Source organism: Balaenoptera borealis, assembly GCF_965194805.1.
Source record: "Balaenoptera borealis genome assembly, chromosome: 19".
NCBI lineage: Eukaryota > Metazoa > Chordata > Mammalia > Artiodactyla > Balaenopteridae > Balaenoptera > Balaenoptera borealis.
Window position 1 is genome coordinate 11,704,234 of NC_138878.1, and position 16,271 is coordinate 11,720,504.

Sequence of the window (16,271 nt, forward strand, 5' to 3'; positions counted from 1 at the left end):
ACAACTCTAAACAACTATATACTTGAGAAAAGTTCAAATTACACACAGCAAAATTTGACAAAATTATAAAGTGAAGTTGGCGAAGCCATAGTCAGAGAGAGTTTAACATAGTTCTCTCAGGAACTGGTAGATCAAGAATGCCAAAATTTAGTAAGATAAGGAAGATTTGAACAACACAACTGATAAGCTTGATCTAAGGATATCAGAATCAAATTTCACCCAACAATCAGAACACAATCTTCTCAAGCATGAATGAAATATTTATGGAAACTGACCATGCAGTGTGCCACAAATCAAGCATCAATAAAAACCAAACAATCAGGATTATAGAGACTGCTCTGTGACTATAATGCAATCATGTTAGAGGCCAACTTAAAATTTTTTGGAAATTTTTAAATATACTTATAAATAACTCATGAATCAAACAAATACTAAAAAGTAGAAAATACCTAGAAATGAATGATAAAGGAAACACTACAGATCAAAAATCATGGGACCCAGGGACTTCCCTAGTGGTCCAGTGGTTAAGAATCCATCTTGCAATGCAAGGGACACGGGTTTGATCCCTGGTCAGGGAACTAAGATCCAATATGCCGCGGGGCAACTAAGCCCACGTGCCACAACTAGAGAGGAGCCCATGCGCCACAACAAAGAGCCTGCACGCTGCAATGAAAGATCCTGTGTGCCGTGACTAATACCCAACGCAGCCAATAAATAAATATTTAAAAATATCATGGAACCCAGTTAAAGAAGTGCTCAAAGGAAAATTCTAGAGCCTTAAATGACTATGTTAGAAAAGGAGATTAAAAAGTAAATGAGCATAGGGTACACTTAAGAAGTTAGAAAAGCATAAACAGTAAGCCCAATGAAAGTAGAAGGAAAGATAAAATACAGTTAAGAGTATAAAGCAATGAAATGTGGCAGGCAGAGGGGAGGCAATGGACAAAACCAAAAGCTGCTCCTTTGAAAATAAAATAATAAAAAATAGGTCTGGCAAGACTTATCAAGAATAAAAAGAAAACATACAAATAATATTAGGAATGAAAAGGGGGACATAATATAGACACAGAGGCTGTCTTGAAATATATGACACAAGAATAGAAAACCTGAACAGGCCAGTAACACTGAAGAACTTGAATCATTAGATAAAAGCCTACTCAACAAAAAAAGTCCTAGGTCCAGATAGTTTTACAGGAGAATTCTACATGTAAGGTCCACCAAGCATTCAAAATACAGATATTTCCTTTGCCTTTATCTGTTTCCTCCAGATCCACTTTCCTCTCTGTTAGCCTTCTCTCCAGAAGACTAACAAGTCTGGACGCGGTTTCCTTGCCTCCCAAACTTCTGTTGCGTTTGGCCAATGGGAATCAAGAAACCAGAGGACAAGATGATAGAGAGACTGGGGGTACTTATTACCTGGCGCCCTCTGTGCTTTGCCATGGTATGGCAGTGGTTCCTTTCTCCTATGTAAGTCCACAGTTCTGTGGGACATCTCTCCCAGGGCTACAGTTCTCATCCTGTTTGGTAATGGCTCCCTCCCCATGCACTTCAGATCTAGGTGTTATAAGAGCTTCCCACTGTGGCCAGTCTCCAGGTGCTTCACCATCCACTGTTAGTTCCTTTAATCCTGCCCACACCTTTGTAAACTGTCTGTTCAATTAAATTTGATTCAATTACCTCTCTGAGTGTGCCATCTGTTTGCAGCCAGAACTCTAATACACCTTTATACAAACTCTTCAAGAAAAAAATGAACATACACTCCTAACTGCCTTATAAAAGGTTACATTAATCTTAATAACAAGAAAAAGGTAGTATAAAAATTATGAGTGAAATTTTATAACATATGCAGAAATCCCAAGTAGAATATTAACATATTAAATCTAGCAATGTATAAAAATAGAACACATCAAAACCAAGTAGGGTTTATTTAAAGAATATAAGGATAGTTTAACACTACAAAATCTATTGATACAATTCACCTCAGTAACAAATTAAAGGAGAAAGACAATGTGAATAAATGCAAGGGAAATTTTGATAAAATAGCCATTTGTGATATTTAATTTAACAAATTAAGAATAGAAGGAAATAAAGGCTATCCACCGAAAACATACACAATGCTTCCAATGCAAGAGGCACTTCCTTTAATAGGAGGAAAACAAGGATGCCCATGGTTATAGATTCAAATAAACTTTTTACCAGAGGAAATTGCCAGCAATCCTAAGGTAAGAAAGAGGAGTGACACACAAGAGAATTAGAAAAGAAGAAACAAAACCGTCATTATTTACCAACGTGATTCTCTTGGATTTTCTCTGTAGATGCTTTCCATTAAAACTATTAGACCTGTAAGAGTTCAACAAGTCTGCTGAATATACCAGAAAACTGAAATAATTATAAAAAAATTTTTAAATACTATTTACAGCATAAACCAAAAAACTATAAGGTACCCAGGGGTAAATCTAACAAAAAAGATTCAAGATCTTTAGATAATTACTAAGCTTTACCCAGAGACATTAAATAATAATAAGAGGTTACTTTTACTGATCACTTACTATCTGCTGGGCAATGCTTTGAGTGATGTGGATATGCCTATAAGCTCATTTAATTGATACAATAGTACTGTATGATAGATATAATTATTATAAGCCTCATTTAACCTTAACCACTACCCCACACTGCCTCTCCTAAGAAGGGGTTTCTCGTGTGCATTAGTGGTATACTGGTGAGCATAGCTGCCTTCCAATAAGGGGTGTCTCATTGCAGGCACCTCCCATGCAGGCACCTCTGGCTCAGCCAAGCCAAGCCTCCAGAAGACATTCTCAGGTGATACTGAGGCAGACTCGACCTGAATTACCCAGGCTCCAGCTGTCTGAGACTCTCAATTGAAGGGCAAGAAGCCCTTCTTCCATCAGATGAGATCACAGCACAGCGTGGGAGCAGAGCTTGGGACTTGATCTACTTCAAATCACATAAGGATACAGACCAACTCTGAAGAAAGCAGATGTCCATATTAGGCCTAGCCACCCTTCAGACACCATGTCACTCTTAAGTTCATGTGGCTTTCCCATTCCTAAGAACAGGTCAATGTAGATTCCTCAGACTTGACATGTTTTATTTATTAAGACTTTAAGCTGCTTTGCAGAGTTAAGGACTTAATGGACATTCAACTATTTATGCCTTTTTAGTAACATTTGAAGATTCTGGCTAACGGAAATGCAGTATTTATTTTGCAGTTTTTGCAACTTTTCTGTAAGTCTGAAATTATTTCAAAGTTTTTAAAAATGTAAAAAAATTTTATCCTTACATCTGTAAGTCCATTCCCATCAGGTTCACGGGTAGACCCAATTTTATAAAGATGGCAATTGATAAACTCAACATAAAACTCCAGTAAATATCCTAACAGTTTTTCCCCCATAGAAGTTGACAAAGCTGATTTTTAAATTTATCTGGAAGCAAAAAGCGCCAAAAATAGCTAAGCAGTTTCTGTTGTTTTATTGTTGTTGTCTGTAACATACAGAACTGTTTATTCTGCTGTTTACAATACAAAGACATAGGGAAATGTTATTGTTCGTGCAATATAGTAGGGGAAAAAATGTGAAACTGTCCATTAGGGTCGGTTTACCAGATGTCCTGTCATTAAGAATAACAGCTATAAACAGAGCAGTTCCTGGTACTCTGTACTTCATTTTGTTGATTCTATCTGGATTCCCTTATTTGTCCCTAGAAAGCTTTATTGAGACAACACAGCTCTGAAAGAGAATAAATAACAATATGAAAGGATTTGCCCTTCTACATGGCAAGACAAAACTATAGTAATTAAGAAAGTATTAGCACAAGGATAGACAACTTGACCAATGGAACAGAACAAAAAGCCCAGGAACAAATCCATGCCTGGAAGGAAACTTGATATTTTGATAGAGGTATCTTGAAACTTGATAGAGACAGCTTTGCAAATCAGTAGGAAAAGACTTTACCATTCCTCACTTGCTGCTGGGAGAGCTGGTTATTCATATGGAAGAAGGAAAATATATCTTTATCTTACTCCATTCAAACAATTTAATTCTCCATAGATTAAGGACTCAAATATGAAAGGCAAAATTTTAAAACTTTTAGAAGAAAATATAAGACAATAATCTCTATGACCTCAGGGAAAGAAAAATCCTTCTTAGGACACAAATGCACAAGCCATTAGGGAAAACACTGGAATATTCAATTATATTAAAGGTAAGTTAACCGCAAGAAATCGCAAGGAGAATAAAGAGATAACCCACAAACTGGGATATACAGATGTATATCTGGAAACAAAATGAAACAAAAACACAAATTCATACAAACTAGTAAGAAAAGGATGAACCATCCAATATAAACATGGATAAAAGACATGAACAAGAATAATGATTAAATATACATTAGTATATTAATTATATGTAAATATGTATTACATCAAGTATATAAATAACAAAAATCACAACGATATATCATTTCACACTCACCAGAACTTGCCAAAAATTCAAGTATGACAATATCAAGTTTTGGCAAGAACATGTAACAAGTGAAAATATGCTATTTGGGGAGTATAAATTGGTACGAGCACATTGGCAACCTACTGGGCAATATTTAATCAAGAGTTGAAGGTATATATATATATGAGCCTGTGACCCAGCTATCTCAAGACTAAGGATGTACGCTAGAAAAACTCTCATTCAAGTATACAAGGAAACAGCAAAACATTCTCAAAGTAACTGAAAATAACTTTAATATCTACTGATGAGAATGGATTGATAAATGGTGATATCTGTGGTATATTCTTACAATAGAGTAGAGCAGCAAAAATGAATGTGTTATAGCAGCAAATAGTACAATGGATTTACAGATCTCAAATCCATTTTGAGTTGTATCTATAGACAGAGATATGAAAGGATAGAAACATTATAAAGTTTACATAAGTTAAATACTGTTTTGGATAGAAACAGGCAGTGAAAAGTATGAACACATACAAGAGGATCAACAGGAGCGTCAGGGCAGTGGTTACTTTTGGGAAGGGAAGGAGAAAAATAGGAACTGAGTGAGGTCCATACAATTACATCTGCAATGTTCAATTTATAAGATGTTATGGGAAAACCCGAATGAACTTTTTGGCCAATACAATATTAATCTGCTTGGTAGGTAAGTACATTATCTCTTTCGCATGCCTGAAATAGTTCATTTTTTGAAAAGATTCCAAGAGATAAGAACTCCTATTCAGAGTCACACCACTATGTGATTTCCTAAAATGTGCAAGTGAAACCAAAATTGAAATAGCACAAACCCCTGTGACCCTTCCATCTTACAGTCACAGGACTGAAACTTTATAGAGTTCATCTAATAAATGTGAATGGACAGGAAAAGGAAGGGGCAGGATCCATCTTGGATCCCATGACAAGATGTACCCTGGGGACCCTCAGGGAAAAGAGAGGAAAGTTATTCCTGCTCTTTTATAAAAGTGATAATCACTTTTTTCTTAGTTGTTTTGAACTCCTTATGCAAAAGATACTTTGTAATTATGCCATCAATTAAAAAATGTTGAGCCTCCACTATATAACCTAAGAGAAATTTGTCCTCTCAGAACAAACTGCTTTTTTCTTGTTTGAAGAAGTTGGTTAAAGTCATCTCTGCAGGATGTATCTATAATCCTAGAGACCTGGATACCTTCAAGGCCCAGAACTCCCCCCTCCCAGTTCCATGCTTCTGCCCTTTTCTCTTAGTTATTGCTGGCTCTTAGGCATCAAACGCTGGCTTCCTGTTCCCCTTTATTGAGCTCTGGAGACTTGGAACTGGTAAGAGGCTTTGAAGAAAAGTACAAAGCCAGGAAAACACGGAAGGGAGACAACTATGACTTTCCAAAGGAAAGCAAATCTCAACAGTTGTAATAACATTTTAGACTTTCCTCTGTCTGTAGCTTACGTAAGACGTGGCTCAGACAGGAGGACCTAAGAAGTACTTAAGTCACTGAAGTTGGAAACGGTGAAAACTCAGGTTCCGGCGGGCAGAGAGGCTGAGGACAGGATTTTTTTTCTTTAATTTTATTTTTGGCTGCGTTGGGTCTTCGTTGCTGCGCGCGGGCTCTCTCTAGTTGCGGTGAGCGGGGGCTACTCTTCGTTGCAGTGCGCAGCCTTCTCACCGCAGTGGCTTCTCTTGTTGCAGAGCACGGGCTCCAGGCGCGCGCGCTTCAGTAGTTGTGGCACGCAGGCTCAGGAGCTGTGGCTCACGGGGTTAGTTGCTCTGCAGCATGTGGGATCTTCCCGGGCCAGGGCTCGAACCCGTGTTCCCCTGCATTGGCAGGCAGATTCTTAACCACTGAGCCACCAGGGAAACCTAGAGGACAGGCATTTTGGATACTGGTATTATAATCCTGGCTTGTTCTAAACTCTAAGTATCTCCAGCATGCCCTTTTCACCATCCTATAAAGACACTGGGTGAACTGTTCACTTTGGGTGTCATTCTAAGTGCTTTATTAGACCTAAATTCTTCAGAGCACAGACTCTGTAGAATCCTCTCTATGTGAGGTAGTCCCACAGTCAGGGCCAAGCACCATGCCACCATTTCACAATATGGAAAAAGGAGGCGCGCTCGTGGCTCGTATATTCTCATCATTAGGCCTGCAGCCATCCCTTAATCCAGAAATATGATGTTGTTCTTGTAAATGGCCTCGGGCCCTCTGACCCAGGGCCTCCATTTCATGATCCTTTTACACTACAATAGTTTTTTTTTTTTTTTTTTACAATAGTGTTTTAATGAACTGAGTTTGAATGCTGAAACTCCAGTCTCGTTGGTCATGCTACTGCGACAGTTCACTGAGCACAGCCCTCCCCATTCTATTCTGCTGTCCTGCGCTTTGAATTCAGGGCTTGCTGTCAGCACGGAAAGCACCAGAGTTCTGATATGGCAGCCTTTGGTTATGTTCAACCGAGGGATTTATCTTCCACAACCTACTCAAAACCCTCCTCCAAAAGCTACCAAAAATTCCCCTGGTGAGAAATGCTATTATGAGAAGGAGTGGCTGCTTTCTGACTCACACTGTTTCATTAAAAAGATTTTTTTTTTTTTCAAACAAATGTTCAGTAGAAGAATCCAAAGGTTTTCCAAAGTCACAGCAAAAACAGAACAGCTCATAATACTATTTCTCAAAGGTCTGTCACTTCATAGGAGATTCCTATACCTCAAAATGCTGGAGATGCTTAGATTCACTATCCTTTTACATTGCATTTGGCCTCTGGGCTGAGAGGAGGTAGGAAGTGGATGCATTAAACGCAGCCAACAAGACCGGGCTCATCAGGTATTAAGACGGAAGGCAGCTTAGCTTGCAAGCCAGCCCTGGGCATAGGCCTTGGACTTACCAGAGTTCGCCAGGGCTGGCTGCAATAGTTATGAATGTTTTAGCCATTTCTGACCAGGATTGAGGAAATCTAATAATACGTGTTATATTTCGTAATGCTTATTACAGTAGTGGGCAGTGTTACCACAAAGTTTCTTTGAAAAGCTGACTTAGATGGTGCTGTGCCTCTGGGGGCATTAAAAGTGTGTCTGATCTAAACAGAATAGACCAATATTACAGAAAGCTCACTTGTATTTATGGTAGACCAAGTACTTCATTGGTTTAGGCTGGAATCCCAAGGGCTCCCTCAAATCCCTGTAGGATTCCTGGAGTACTTAAGCAGGCATCAAGATAAAAGAATCTTAATATTTCTTAGTTTTTCTCTAAGGAAAAGCACCTTCTCAGTGCGGAGGGGTGGGGGGGGTGATATTTGAGAGGGAAACAAATGAAAAGATCTCCAAAGACTGGAGAAATAGGGGCAAAATGACCAAGCTGGTGGGAGTCTTGGAGTCTCAGTCCTGCATTCTCCTCCTACCTCTGTCTCAGATCATCTGGATGACTCTAGATTTAAGTTTCTTCCACACATAATAAATCAACTTTGACCTTAAAAGATACTGTACAGTACAGAGGTGACTAATTTCAGAACAACTCCTTTTGAAGCGTGGCTTATTTAATTACACTTTGCAGAGGGCTGAAGGTACTACCAACAAGCAAGCTGGAGCCATGCTATGCCAAGTCTAATTCACCAAGACCAAAAGGACCACATATGCCGAAATGTAAGGAGGGGTTGCTCCAAAGATTATCCTTCAGAGAGTAAGATATCACCTTACAGCCAAAGTCTGCATAAGGTCTTTCAGCACGGAACATTTCCCTAAATTCTGTACTTTGGGCAAAAAAATACTCAACTCTAACACAGATTTAATAATTATTCCAGGGGGGAAATGATATTTCAGTCACTACTGCTGCCTATCATAAACAAGGCTTTAAAAATTACTTAAAACAGCACTAAAGTGTCAATGTCGCGGAGCTCAGAGACAAACACAAGACCAAGGAGGAAAACTCTTACATTTCCCTATGTACATTTTGGCCTGGGATAAATTTTACAGAGATGGGTTTAAAAGGTGGTGGATCAGGCTTCTAGAAAACAGTGTTCAGTGACCAGAAAGAAAAGTGGCTCTAGGGATGACAAAGATACTGAAGTCAAAGATAATGAAAAAAAAGTTTTTCTTTTGATATTTTCATTGAGAAGATAAGAGGACCATTTATATTGGCACATATGAGGAATTTCTTCTTACCAGGCACTTGACTGGAACCACAAAGAAAAGATCACCTGCCCCAGCCCAGATACAGGATTTAGTTAACAAGGAATAATGTGAGTGAAAGAGTAGAGAGGAGATCATCCGTGTAGCAGCCTCATGGACAAGCGCCTGAATTTGTTTATTCAACAGAGGAACTGATGAAGAAGGTAAAATCTTCCACAAGCTGCAATATTCAGACTTTCTCTTAAAGGAGTGAAGAAGCAAAAATTCTTAGAAAGAACAAAGTAATGCCAATCACCTTCATAATAAATATACATTCCCAGCACCTAGCACAGGTCCGGGTATACTGGAAGCACTCAATCTCTGTTGAATAAATGAATATCTTAGCTCAACAGACACACACAAAGTCTCATATTTTCAGTCAGCTTTAAAAAAAAAAAAAAAAAGGGTACTTTGTCCACTTTAAAGTCTGGATTCATCCTGAGATCTTGTACTTGTCTAGCTACCAGGCTGGGGATATAAGAAAGAGGATGTAACTCAGGAAGCCCTTCTGTAGCACAAGCAGCCAACGGCAGCTGTGCCTTAGGTGAGAAATCAGGGGAAAGAAGCCCAGGATAGGGGACACTGCCACAACTACCTTCTGTTCGGAGAAACTCAGGACCAAGGCAGATTGGCTCAGGCCTATCTGTACGAGAAAAATGCTTAGTACCATGTAAAAGAAAACAGCCAAAGAATGAACAATGCTCTTGCTGGGTGGATCTACCCTCTGGGAGCAATAGAAAAGAAGATTTGTATGGATTCTGCCTGGGAAATATCTGACTAGTTTAGTGATACTGAAAGTGATGCTAATGAATGCATGAGAAAAGAATTCAGAGTTCTTTCTCTCTGTTTATGGAGAGAAAAGTTAAAACCATGGTAGGGGTGCACTTCAGATATAGACGGTATTCTGACTACATTTTTAGAATCATTTGTTACAAATTCAGATTCTACTGAACTCTGGGAGTGGGGTCCTGTCCTCTACATTGTTAATGAGACCCTAGAGAATACTGGGCAGAGTCAAGTTTGAAAACCCTTTGAACCATTCACAGAAATCAGGAGAGCTCCTGTCTGCATCTGCCTCCTTCTCCTTACAGATCCGGGAGTGCACCATAAATTCTTACCATGCCTCCTCTTACTTTACGGCGGCACGGTGAATTCCTCCTTCCTCTTTACTCCCAACAGAGGAAGGCTGTACTCTCAATTCCAACAACTCGAGGGAGATCTCAAGGTAAACAGTTTCATCAGCCTACAAAGTACCCCAGCTGCGGCTTTCAGATTAAACCTGGTTCTCTATTTGCTTCGCACTTGACGGTTGGTCTTCAGGTTATTCACCCCTCAAGCATTTAGCCTATCAAAATCAGGAACCCAACTGTTGGTTTCAAGGATAAACCTGTGTTCTTATGAGAAAATAAGATTCAGAGGTGAAAACTGCCAGGTCTGTAAGAAGTCCATTCTCATACTCAAGCCTACACCCACCGTAATCACTAGGAACCATTTGATTGAGACAAGGCCGTGGCAAAGCTTGGAAAAGAAACAAATGGAAATTTGTACACATCCATCATTCTAAAAGATGGGGAATAGGATTTAGGTTTTGGACTAACTTCAAGATTTTGGTACCTCAACCTCAGTGACCCAGTCATTAAAAACACCCCCTACTTAAGGGTTAGTAAGAGCAAGACCAAGAGCTTAAGTTACCACCACTTCCCTATGACTTTTTTCCAATTTTGAAACTGTCAAAATTGAAGTTTAGTCTTAAAATCGGGTTTGCTATAATGTAAGTACCCAATAAGCTTGGGTTTAATGTCACATTTGTAAAATACAAAGCATGTTCCTTTCCCCAAAAGGAACTGGAGTTGCATTTCTGGTAAAGAGTGGCTTGGCTCAGAGAGTATTCCTTGTGACCTATTTGGGGTGTGTCTTTGTTTAATGGCAAAATGTACACATCCCATAAAACACACACTTTAAGAGTGAAACCACTGTTTCTTGCAACACCTTTCAAACCCCAGTGAGGGAGAATTAACTGTGACCTTCAAGAAATGATCTTCTCCTCAAGGGAACTTTTTTTTTCTTTTATAGAAAATAAGCCCTCATGGTAATAGAGAGCTAAAAAACTCTGCTTTTTAAAAAGTCTTCCAAGAAAACCCAGTCTTCATTAAGAATAAAACTTCTGCAGGGCAGGGACCCACCATGCTATTTGGAGGCCACAGAATGCTTTTCCTTTTCCAGAAACTATGGAAAGGACCATTACATCTAGCACACCTATAGCGAGGCACAAAGAGGCTTTCTGATCCACTCCGATGGAACTGGCAACTCTCCCTAATTATTTAAGAACAGAGAAAATTAAATCACTTGAGAACCCTAGAGTGGCAGCAGGATAGGACCCATGAGATATCCTGCTGGCACGTTCAAAGACTTACCAAAAAGTCACCATCTATCAGCCCCTGTTCATGGCTTGGTAACAACAGAGAACAGTTTAGTTTTCTGCACATGCACGTGTATACACGCATCTGACAAAGAAGTTGGAGGGAAACCTCAATGACCAGCCATTTTATATTAGGGCCCAGGAAACAGGCAAGCTCTTCCTTCCAACACGGTGGAGCCTCTATATTTTTTCCCCCACATCTAGAAATCTGTATTCTGAGATAAACAGGACTACAAATGGATGACCAGACCTCCAGAATACCACCCAACCATTAGGAGTTAAACACCGTATAGCAAAACGCATTTTATGTGGAAAAGAAGGGACTCTACTCGGATTCTATGAAGCAGCTCTTCTCAAGTGGCATTCTTATTATGGACGGCCCCCTCAACACAGATCACATGTCAGTAGAGAGCACTAGCTTCCATTTTGGGGAAAGAGTTCACACGATCCTAAATCTCTCTGCCCAGCAACTTCTGAGGAGATGAAAGAAGGCAGAGAACTCTAGAAGTGACGCTGTAAGAACACCACTTCCCATTTCTATGTTATTTGGCTTCTGTAAACACCATCTCATGAGACCACAACAGCGACCTGGCAAGGTAAGCAGAACAAGTATTATCTTCAACTTACAGGTGGAGAAATGGTGACTCTGAGGCTAAATGACTCACTTGCACAAGGTCACAAGACAGGCAGTTAACTAGCAGCCCAACCGGGAGAGGAACCTAGCCCTCTGACACGCAAGCAGTGCAGTTTCCACAACGCTATCCAGCTTCCTCATGTTTTAGGTTGAGAGGCAGTAGAGGGTAATGGCTAAGAGACCAGGTGGATTCTGATACTGGCAGACCTGCATTCCAATCCCAACTCTGCCACCTATTAGCTATCTGGCCTTGTGTAGGTTCCTTAGCCTCCCTTTACACCTCAGTTTCTTCATCTGTAAAATGGGAATTAAAACATTTTACCTCCTAGAGTTATAGTGATGATTAAATGAGCTGATGAACATATGGCACTCTAATTCATTCACTCAACAAATATTTGTGCCTGGCACATGGAGTGCAGGAGTTACAACAGTGATCAAGAGGCACAGTCTTCCTCTCATGGAGCTTAAAATTTAGTCAACTTAAACAGAAAGAGTAAATGGATAAATACAATGTGTTAAGTGCTATCAAGGTAACAGGTGAGTGACTGGAGAGACTGACAGGCGGGAGCCAATTTTTAAGAGTGGTCTCTAAGGAGAAATTTAAGTTGAGCCCTAAGGGATCATAAAAGGCTATCCCTGTGCAGAATGGAAGGAAAAGCATTCCAGGCAAAGGAAATAGGGCGTGCAAGGGTCACAGCCCAGAGAAGGCAAACGTGACTGTGTGTATCCTCGCAGGATTTGGGGAACAACTTTTACAGGCTGGCTGTATTTGTATTTTAAATTTTACAGGCTGGCTGTATTTGTATCTTAAAAGTAACAAAGACAACGCTCAAGGGAGGTGAGGTGTCTCGTCCAAGGTCACAGCTTCTCCAAGGAGGACCTGAGACCCCAGTATTCTACCTCCTGACATAACATCAGCTTGCTCCCTTTGAGGAAGCCTCTAGCTCATTGAGCTCCCCCACTTATTTCACTGACAGCTGTTTTCTGTGCCCCTGAAGAGTTCCAAGAGCACCTTGAAAACACAGGCAACGACATCACATCAGCTTCCAGTCAACTGTGCACTGAAATCCTCACTCTTCTACTCTTAAGACACAAGAGTGAAAACTGCTGGGACCTTCCCCAAGGCTCCAAAATTTCTCTTCTTACAGCAACAAACAAGAGAGGAAGGGGATGTCCTGGAAGGAAGAGCCTGTGGCCTGTTGCAGAAGGTGAGATAGAACCACCATTGCAGAAGAGCGGAAATATCAAAGTTCCTCTCAAATGAGCTGCACAGGAAAAACTAATTACTTTATTTGAATAAAACAACAAATCCCTAAGGAGGTGGTTCTCAATCAGGCGATACCCCGCCCCCACCAAGAGCACTTTGAAATTTGTGGGAGTATTGAGTGGGCAGGGCCAGGTATGCTCAATGTCCTGCAAAAGGACAGGATGGTCCTATAACAACTATATTACCCAAAATATTAACAGCGGCCCCACCCATTTTAATATTAATCCCTCAAGGGATTAATATGCTCCAACTTTTCCTGTAGTCCCTGGTTCAGTGGCTCTTCCTAACCTCACTACAACTAGATAAAAAAACCTTAAGGTTTTATAGCTGAGGAGTCTGAATTCTGGAATCCAATTTTAAGCTCATAGCTCCAGCATGGAACTTGGTGGCGGAATAAGGAAAAAGATGTTTCCAGTAAGAGACAGACAAGAAATTTAAGCAAGGGAACTCCTTCTCCAGAGAAACCTCTGTAAGATTACATTTTTGCAACACACAAAATTCTACTTGCCCTTTTTGAGAATCTCCTTATAGCACCCTTCAGTTTAAAATCAGACACTAATGACAGTTCTTTTAAAAACTTAACTACAATCATCTCAAAAATACACCTGACTCTTTCTGGACCAAGTTTTATAAGAAATATTATTAAGTTCAAGATGTCTAAGGGAGGGAGATGCAAGAGGGAAGAGATATGGGGACATATGTATATGTATAACTGATTCACTTTGTTATAAAGCAGAAACTGACACACCATTGTAAAGCAATTATACACTAATAAAGATGTTTAAAAAAAAAAAAAGATGTCTAAAGCTGATCAAATGTCTAAAAGTACCAACGGTAGTCATGCCTTCCATCTCATTCAGGGCAGAGTTGGATGCATGCAGGTCAGAGAAGCTCCAATGATATCTAGAGGTCTGTTCAGGGACTGAAATTCCATCCTAGCAATTAAAAGCCACTTTCAAATGTTACTCTAAATTAGTCACTAATTCTCCCTAAAAATTATTTCACAATTATTTTAAAGAATTGAAAAAAAAAGACTGTTTTCAGAAAGAGATACAAAAAGTCTACCCTATTTCACAATAGCTAGAACAGTGATCCAACAAATAAATCCTCCATAAAGCAATCTTTCTTCTACACAATATCTAAATTTTCTGAAGTCTCCCAAAGGAGTCTGAATATGTTAACTTCTTCACTCCAACTTGCCAATTAGCAAATAGCGGCCCCACACCCCTTCTGACCAATTTTCTAGAAGCTTAACCTGGCTTCTCAGGTTAGCTAAGCAGACAGACCTGTTTTCCTCCAAAAGCACCGAGCAGTGCCTTTTCTGCCCTGCCTGTTAGAGCCTGGGAAATCCTCCTCCAGCTTTTCGCTGACCTGCCACCAGAAGTTCACAAAATGAATTCATCCAGGTTCTCTGAATCCTCCTTTCCCCCTGACATGTGCCAACAGCCAGGCAATAAAATGCCACCTCTTGGTTACAAAAAGATGCAGAATACCCAGAAGACCAAGCACTTAGCATGGAGGGGAAAAAAAAGATGGAGGGATGCAAGAGTCATTGAGCCAAGGCTACTGCATGCAGCACGGGCAACCAGAGCCCTGGTCCTGCAAAGCCTCCCAGGGAGGCTCCCGGCTGGGCCCTCCATCCAGCAGGCCACACCTGTCTATGACAGCAGCCTGACAGCCGCTCCACTTTAAACAATTCAAACAGATTTCCAGCAGGGTGGCAAAACTGGGCACCCGTCTCTCCCAGCAAGAGCAAGAGCCCTAATCCAAACACCACTTGGCCCCAATTTTTTCACACCCTTTGTTTAGGAGACACCGCTTGGTCAAATTGGATCCTTCTCTGTTACCGGTGAGGCAAGCACAATGCAGCAGTTACAGAAAGAAAGCATCGAGGCCGACTTGCTATAAGCCAGACAAGACCTGAGGATGGGGATGCCAGTGAATGAGACTTCAATAGGCATCCATAAGTGAACCAACACCTGAAGTCCTAATACGCCCGGCTCCGCAGCCTCTCAGAAAGCCTCTTTTCTAGAGGGTGGGTATCCCATTCATCCCTTGGCTTCGGCGAACCAAGGGGAAGGCAGACAGATCCAGGTTGCGCACTCCACCTCCAAATCTTCGCACACGCGCGAAGGTGTGGGGCGCCCCGGCGCGCCCCCGCTTGCACTCCACCCTCTGAGGCCTCCACCAACCGCGGACTCACCACTGTGCGAGCTGAACCACCTGGGTGCGATGTGCAGAGGTAGAGCATCCGCCAGCGAGGCTCGGGAGCCCAGGTACAGCATCCCGTCTCTATGGTGACCGCCGCCCGTCTCCTGGTAACCATTGCCGTGGGCATAGGTGGAGTCGGACGCCGACCCTCCGCCGCCGGGCGCCCTCTCGGAGTCGCCGGTTCCCCGGGAGGCGGGGGTGTAGAGGCCAAAGGGCACCCCCCCGGCCGTGCTGGGGTCCATGCCCATGCCCGCCACCGAACTGACCGAGCGGCTGCGCAGCCCCATGGCCCCGCCGCCCGCCCGGTAGTGCCCAAAGTGGGGCGCCCCTCCCGGAGGGGGCACGGCGCTGTCATCGGTGGAGACCCCCGGGAAAGGGCCCCGGGAGCGGGCCGCCGTGCTCTGCTTGCCCCCCATGCTCGCCCGGGCCCCGGTGGGGCGGGAACCTGGAGGCCGAGACCCTCCCCCACTTCTCAGCAGCGGGGGGAGGGTTGGGCGAGCATAAAGGGGGAGGGAGTCAAAAAAGGAGACCGGGAGAGAAAAAAGGAAAAAAAAGAAAAAAAAAAAAGAAAACCCGCGGGCGGAAGAGGCAGGCGGGCGGGGATCCCAAACTAAGAATTTAAAACGATCCAAGCCAAACGCATGTTTCCCCTCAAGGTCCAAAGAGGCGCAGTCCGGCGCGGGCTCAGCGCGCCACAGGCCGCCCCCGGGCCCCCGAAAGCCGGGGGAGCTGCAAGGAAGGAGGGAGGGAGGCGGCGGGCGAGCGGGCGGGCGGGCGCAGGGAGGCGCCGGAGGAGGCCGCCCGCCCGACAGCAGGAGGCGGAGGAGGGCTGGGGGCGCCGGGCGCGTCCCCCGCCTCAGGACGCCGCGACCATGGACGGCGGCCCGGACCCCTCCAGGCCTCGGGCGGGCTGCGGCGCTGGGCAGCCAGGCGGAGCTCGGGAAGCCGCGGTCGCGTGGCGTAGCGCTCTCGCTCCAGCCGCAGCCGCCGCCGCCGCCTGCCCCGCCAGCCGCACCGCCCTGCTCGGTCCCGGGCTGCGCTCGCCGGCGCTCCTCGCCGCCGTGGAGACAATGGAGGGAAGCAGAGCG

General features: G+C 42.8%; 1 protein-coding gene across 3 annotated transcripts in view; it reads right to left on the reverse strand.

Moving 5' to 3' along the window:
* Window positions 1-16,271, reverse strand: part of ZNRF1 (zinc and ring finger 1) — a 99,098-nt gene extending 82,827 nt beyond the window's left edge. For 2 of the 3 annotated variants that reach the window (XM_082366413.1, XM_082366414.1), the window contains exon 1: window positions 15,176-16,271. In XM_082366413.1, the coding sequence (XP_082222539.1) occupies window positions 15,176-15,599 (424 nt within the window). In that variant the 5' untranslated portion in view covers window positions 15,600-16,271. The remainder of the gene's footprint in view (window positions 1-15,175) is intronic. The other variant, XM_082366412.1, reaches the window with a different exon arrangement.